The sequence below is a fragment of the Ailuropoda melanoleuca genome, chromosome 3, assembly GCF_002007445.2.
Source record: "Ailuropoda melanoleuca isolate Jingjing chromosome 3, ASM200744v2, whole genome shotgun sequence".
NCBI lineage: Eukaryota > Metazoa > Chordata > Mammalia > Carnivora > Ursidae > Ailuropoda > Ailuropoda melanoleuca.
Genome location: NC_048220.1, coordinates 16,670,887 through 16,677,288, shown reverse-complemented (window position 1 = coordinate 16,677,288; position 6,402 = coordinate 16,670,887). Strand labels below are relative to the sequence as shown.

The 6,402-nt window shown below is 44.3% G+C and overlaps 1 protein-coding gene across 1 annotated transcript in view; it reads left to right on the top strand.

The window, feature by feature from the left end:
- The first annotated feature begins 5,386 nt into the window (after nt 1–5,386).
- Nucleotides 5,387–6,402, top strand: part of ALDH7A1 (aldehyde dehydrogenase 7 family member A1) — a 39,617-nt gene continuing 38,601 nt past the window's right edge. Inside the window, exon 1 of the mRNA XM_034655728.1 lies at nt 5,387–5,753. Coding sequence (XP_034511619.1) covers nt 5,427–5,753 — 327 coding nt within the window. The 5' untranslated portion in view covers nt 5,387–5,426. The remainder of the gene's footprint in view (nt 5,754–6,402) is intronic.

Here is a 6,402-nt window from a genome sequence, read left to right as displayed (position 1 = left end):
TAGGTGATCAAGAAATATTTATGGATTTTTTTTTACATAAAGGGGATCTTATTTTTTGTACCTTTTACTATTCTACGATCTGATTTTATTTTTTGTTAAGATTTTATTTATTTGGTGGAGAGCACAAGAAGGGGCAGCAGCAGAGGGAGTGGGAGAAGCAGACTCCCCGCTGAGCAGGGAGCCCCATTCGGGGCTTGATCCCAGAGTCCTGGGATCACGACCTGAGCCCAAGGCAGATGCTTAACCGGCTGAGCCACCCAGACGCCCCCGTAATATAATTTTAAAAAAAGAAACAATGCCTGGCTGGTTCAGTCCATAGAGCATACAGCTGGATCTTGGGGTCATGAGTTCCCACCCCACTTTGGGGGGGGTAGATTGTACTTATAAAAAATAATAATAATCTTAAAAATTTTTTTAAATGAAACAATTTATCCTGGACACCTTTCTATACCAAAATAGAAAGATCTAGCTCCTTTTTAATGACCAACTAGCATTTGGTTGCATAGAAGTACCATCATTTATTTAGTCCCTGATGGTGTCCATATAGGCTGTAGCCAATTTTGCAATTGACAAATATTTTTACAAACTTGTTTTATTATTTCCTTGGGATAAGTTTCTAGACTGAATGGAAAAGAATGAATATAGATTTTTGAAATGTGAGTTTAAGATCTAAGACCTAGTCCAATCCCTTTTTGACAATGAAAAGAGATTACACAGCTAAACTATTTAAGCTGAGTCTTGACTCCAGGTCTCCTAACTCTTAGACAACTTTATTTTTTATCTTTCCTACATAGAATTGCAGTCCCCTTGGAGTTGATCCTGAATGGTGTGAGGTAGGAGTCAAATTTCATGCTATAATTAACATTTTGCTATGTGGTATGGGATGCAGCTAAATACTATAAAATGCAGAGAACAGCTCCCCATCCTAAAGAATTTCTCCATTGTTTTCCTCTAGAAGTTTTAGAGTTTTTGTTCTTACTTTTAGGTCCATGGTCCATTTCGAGTTAATTTTTGTATGTAATGTGAAGTGAAAGTCAAGGTTCATTTTTTTTGGCATGTGAATATCCAATTAATATAGTACCTTTTGTTGACAAGGGTCTACTTTCCCCATTGAATTTCCTTGACACCTTTATTGAAAATTGACTATGTATGTGAGAATCTACTTCTGGGTTCTCTATTCTATTCCATTAATCTTTATGTCTATCTTTCCACCAATGTGACACTGTCTTGATTACTCAGGTTTATAATAATTGTACAATTGTATAATAATTGTTAAAATTAGGTAATGTAAATTCGTTCATTTTTCCCAAAATTGTTTTGACTATTCTAGATCCTTTGCATTTCCATTTAAACTTGAGATCTGCTAGCCAATTCTGGTATTTGATTGGGATTGCATTGAATCTATCATTTAATTCAGATGCTGGGGAGACTATCTTAGCTTGAGGCTATTAAAAGCTGGAATCAGGGGTTCTTAGGTGGCTCAGTCAGTTGAGCGACCGGTCTTGGTTTCAGCTCATGCAATGATCTCATGGTCGTGGGATCGAGCCCTGAGATGGGTTCTGTGCTCAGCATGGAGTCGGCTTGGGATTCTCACTCTCCCTCTGCCCCTTCTCTCTCTCTCTCAAATAAATAACCCCCCCCTTTTTTAAAAAGATTTCATTTATTTATTTGACAGAGAATGAGAGAGGGAACACAAGCAGGGGGAGTTGGAGAGGGAGAAGCAGGCTTCCTGCTGAGTAGGGGATGTGGGGCAGGGCTCAATTTCAGGACCCTGGGATCATGACCTGAGCGGAAGGCAGAGGCTTAACAATTGAGCCACCCAGGTTCCCCATAAGATTTTATTTATTTATGTGTCAGAGAGAGAGAGAGCACGCGCACAAACAGGGGGATAGGCAGGCAGAGAGAGAAGCAGACTCCCCGCTGAGCAGAGAGGACAATGTGGGACTCAGTCCGAGGACCCTGGGATCACGACCTGAGCGGAGGGCAGAGGCTTAACAATTGAGCCACCCAAGCGCCCCATCAAATAAATAAAATCCTTAAAAATTTTTTAAAAAAAAATCTGGAACCATATATTATTAATCAATAACTCTTCTGATTCTGGGCTCATTAAACAACCAGATAGGTAGCGTGTGTCCTGGGAGAGAATGACATGATTATAGGATGTGAATTGTTGGTTCTTTCCGAAGATAATTTTCCCTGTAAAAGAATATGCCAGCATTGTAGCTGTAGCATCATTTCTTTGTGAGCGTGATTAATGAGTTTGCCCAGAGCAATAGTGGCACTCACCCATGCTCTGATAAATCAGGTTTTGCATTTGCAAAACTGAAATTGTATCCTGGGTGGTGGTGATTTCTCTACTGTATTACTGCCTTGGGGAAGCATGTGTGTTCAGGTCACATCCCTCTGCCTCCTGGTAGCTATCTTTGAAGAATGAAGGCTTCTAGCATTCACTGAGGACATCACATCATAAGCACTGTTCATTTGTTACAATGCTGTGACTCCAGAGTCCTTGCTTTAATCACCAAGCTACGATGCCTTTGATAAGTCATTGGAAAGCAGGATTGGCTCTTTGCAGACTCTGCCACTTCTAATACAGAATTCTTTCTAGGTGCCCTGAGTTCAGTCAGTATACTGACATTTCTGTAGGGCTTTGCAGTTTTTATATATGCTTTTATATATGATTCACTTAATTCTCTTTCATATATGAAATGTGCTCTCATGAATCATTTAATTCTATCTCTTCCTGCTCTGCCCCATCAAAATTCATTGCTTATAATTTTTTCCTGACCTCCTATTGGGCACGGATAAGTAGTTTTGAAAAACGGAGGTAGAAGAGAGAGATGTAATCTCCATTTTCCATGTAGGCAATTGCTGGTGTCTATTTTTGCTAGAACTGGTTTAGAGAGACAGCCATGAACTTCTCTACTTGACACAGTGAAGAGAAATAATCTAACCTTCCTCGAGGGCATTATGTATTGCTCCTAAAATTTAGTGCATCTGTACATGTTTCCTGAGTTAAATGGAGGAGAAGAGAAGGAAGACTGTGGTGTTGGGATCAATTATAAGGAATCTTGCTAGCAGCCACAAGTGAGAAGCATTAAATTCTCAGTTAAATGTCTGAGGGGGGAAAAAAAATCTGAGCTTTAGAACGAGGGAAATTAGGGCTTCAGTCCTAGGGGTGGATGAAGATAGCAGCTGGGCTGTTGATAGATCACCAGTGCTGGACAAGGTGTGTATGCCTACTGCTCCTCAGGTGTATTCATGGTTCATTTGTTCATTCATTCATGTAAGTGTTCATGAGCCTGGTACAATGCTGGGAATTGTGGAGCCATGCAAGGATGACAGGTAAAAATGGTAACGTTTAGGGGTGCCTGAGTGGCTCAGGTGGTTGGTTGAGTGTGTGTCTTCAGCTCAGGTCATTATCCCAGGGTTCTGGAATAGAGCCCCGCCCACATCTGGCTCCCTGCTCAGCAGGGAGTCTGCTTCTCCCTGTCCCTCTGTCCCCCCGCGCCTTTCATGCTCTCTCAAATAAATTAATAAAATCTAAAATTAAAAAAAATATTTATTAAAAAATGTAACGTTTACAAACAGAAGCATCATTCTTGTATATGCAGCGCCCACTTTACTTTCTGGTAGGTGTTTGATATGCCAGAGTATTTGTTGCAATTATTTGAGCCCTAAGGATGGACCGGATAAAGCTCAAGCTTGAATGCAGAGATGGAAGTTTCACAGGTGGAGAGAATCGCAAAGGACAAAAGCACAGTGGGAAGAAAACAGGCTGTGCATAGAATCAAAGGGACTTAGTGTATCTGGCTGCAATGTGGAAGGCCACCAGCAGTTTGGAGGAATATTTTCAAAAGGTCTGTTGGAAATCACTGAGAGACCTATTAACTCAATTGATTCTAGAGTGGTGTGTGTGTGTGTGTGTGTGTGTGTGTGTGTGTATAATGTGTGTGTGTATATATATATATATATATATTTATTTATTTATTTGGGGGGGAGGAGGGGCAGAGGGAGAGAGAGAGAGAGAGAGGCCCAAGCCTATTCTGCACTGAGTGCAGAGCCAGACATGGGGCTCCATCCCACAACCCCAGATCCCAAAACCAAGAGTCTGAGGTTCAACCGACTGGGCCACCCAGGAGCTCCAGAGAATATTTGTGTGTGTGTGTATGTGTATGTATATGTGTATTTTTAAATATTTTATTTATTTATTTGACAGAGGGAGAGAGAGCACAAGCGGGGGAGCAGGAGAGGGAGAAGCAGGCTCCCTGATGAGCATGGAGCTGGTTGCAGGGCTTGATCCCAGGCCCCCGGGATCATGACCTCAGCCGAAGGCAGCAGCTTAACTGACTGAGCCACCCAGGCACATATATATATCTATCTATATATATATAGATAGATATATATATAAAATATTTATTTATTAGAGAGAGAGAGTACTCGTGCAGGGGGAGGGGCAGAGGGAGAGAGAGAATCCCAAGCAGACAACCCCCCCCACTCCCCCACTAGCGGAGAGCCCCACATGGGGCTTGATCTCAGGGTTCCCAGATCAGGACCTGAACCGAAATGAAGAGTGGAATGCTCAATGGACTGAGCCACCCAGGCGCCCAAGAGTGCACATATATTTTTAACCTACATCCAAATCATGCTGATAGAGATGTTAGTATGTCCGTTATATAGGGTGGGCCTAGTTATGGTGGAATGAGATGGGAGGTGGGATGGTTACGCGTGGTGGGAGGTTGGGGGAGTGAGTGGAAGACTACTGCAGGAAAACTGAAGTAATGGAGAATGAAGGGAATTGATCAAAACTGTCTTTATTCTTCAAAAGCAAGAATATACCCTGGCAGGATATTTAGAAGGCAGTGTCATCATTTAACATTTTTCATTAATTAGAAAACTCGAATTTGTAATTTAACAGAGCAGTGAAAACAACCCTCTCCCTCCTTCCACCAAGAAACGCCCTTTGGCTACTCCGGGCAAACAGCCGCGTCACCATCACCTGAGAGCTGGTTAGAAACGTCGATTCCCAGACCCCAGGCTAGATCCGCCGAATCAGAATGTGCATGTAACATGACGGCCAGGTGAGTACACGCACGAGACCGCCGGACAAGCCCTGCTCTAAGCTAGGATACTTTAGAAGCGGTATTTTGCTGGAAAGAATTTCTAGCTGGAGCTAAGGTTTGCGGCGTCTTTCACCAGATGGCGGTATCCATCTCACTTCCTCCTAGAGGCACCCCACTGTTTCTGGCCGCGGCGAGCTCCGCGCGCCTCCGGAAGACCCAGGCTGGCCTGGGCCGAGGCGGGGGCGTGCTCCGGGGGGCGGGGCCCGGCCTGCCCAATGGGCTCTCCCGGGCGGGGGGCGGGGCGCGGGGCGCTATTTCAGCCGCTCCCGGGGGCGCGGGCGCGCCGCGCGTCTGGGGCTCAGTATGTGGCGCGTTCCTCGCCAGCTGTGTGTGCACGTTGCGAGGGGAAGCAAGCTCTCGGGCCCTTGGAATAGGCCTGCCGCCTTCATGTCCACTCTGCTCATCAATCAGGCCCAGTACGCTTGGCTGAAGGAGCTCGGGCTCCGTGAGGAAAACGAGGGCGTGTATAATGGAAGCTGNCGCCCCCTCCCCCGCCCCCGCCCCGCTGCCGCTTTGGACGGTTGTGCTGGGTGGCAAGTTTTGAATACCCGCTGTAAACGTGTGCTTGGGAAAGGTGCCTTAAAAAACGCGCTTAGATTTTTAGGGTTTTATGTGTTTCGGAAAATCAGGGTCATTTTGTAGCTGATAGGGCTTGAACTTCCCGCACGCTTACAGCCTTATGGCAGAGACATGCCACACGCTTAGCGTTGGGAAATTATGTCAATTTTGTCCTTGTGACGTGTGCCTTCTGATGTGACGTGTCCGCAGGTAACGTACTGTCTTAGTTTGATACTGTCTTTTCGGAAATCCTTTGTTGGAGTTTGCAGGCCCAGACTTGGTGAAGTCCTGTTGAAATTTTTGGGCGCTGAGCTTCCTTGAGGACAGGAGATCTAGCATTTTTGTATTTCCAGAGCCAGACACCATGACTGGCACCCAGTAAAAGCTCGGTTAAGTGTTCTACAGAATACGATAGAAAGATTATTACCACTCAGATTTTTTTTGAAAGCTGCATACAAAAGAAAGCTTTTGTAGAAAGATGTTATATAAAAAACCAAAAAGGAAATGTTACATAACATGCCACAGATTTTGTGGAGTGTGATACAATGCACTTGCTTTGTTAGAGGAAACCCCGACTCCTTTGGTTATCTGTGAGTATAGGAGATGCGGGTGCTGTAATTACTCTTAGTCCCCTCTTCTGTTGGCGGTGTGATCCTGTTTTTCCTGTGCATGTTATTAGGTTCCTAGATAAATTACTCTCTCCTGAAAATCTTTTAGCTGC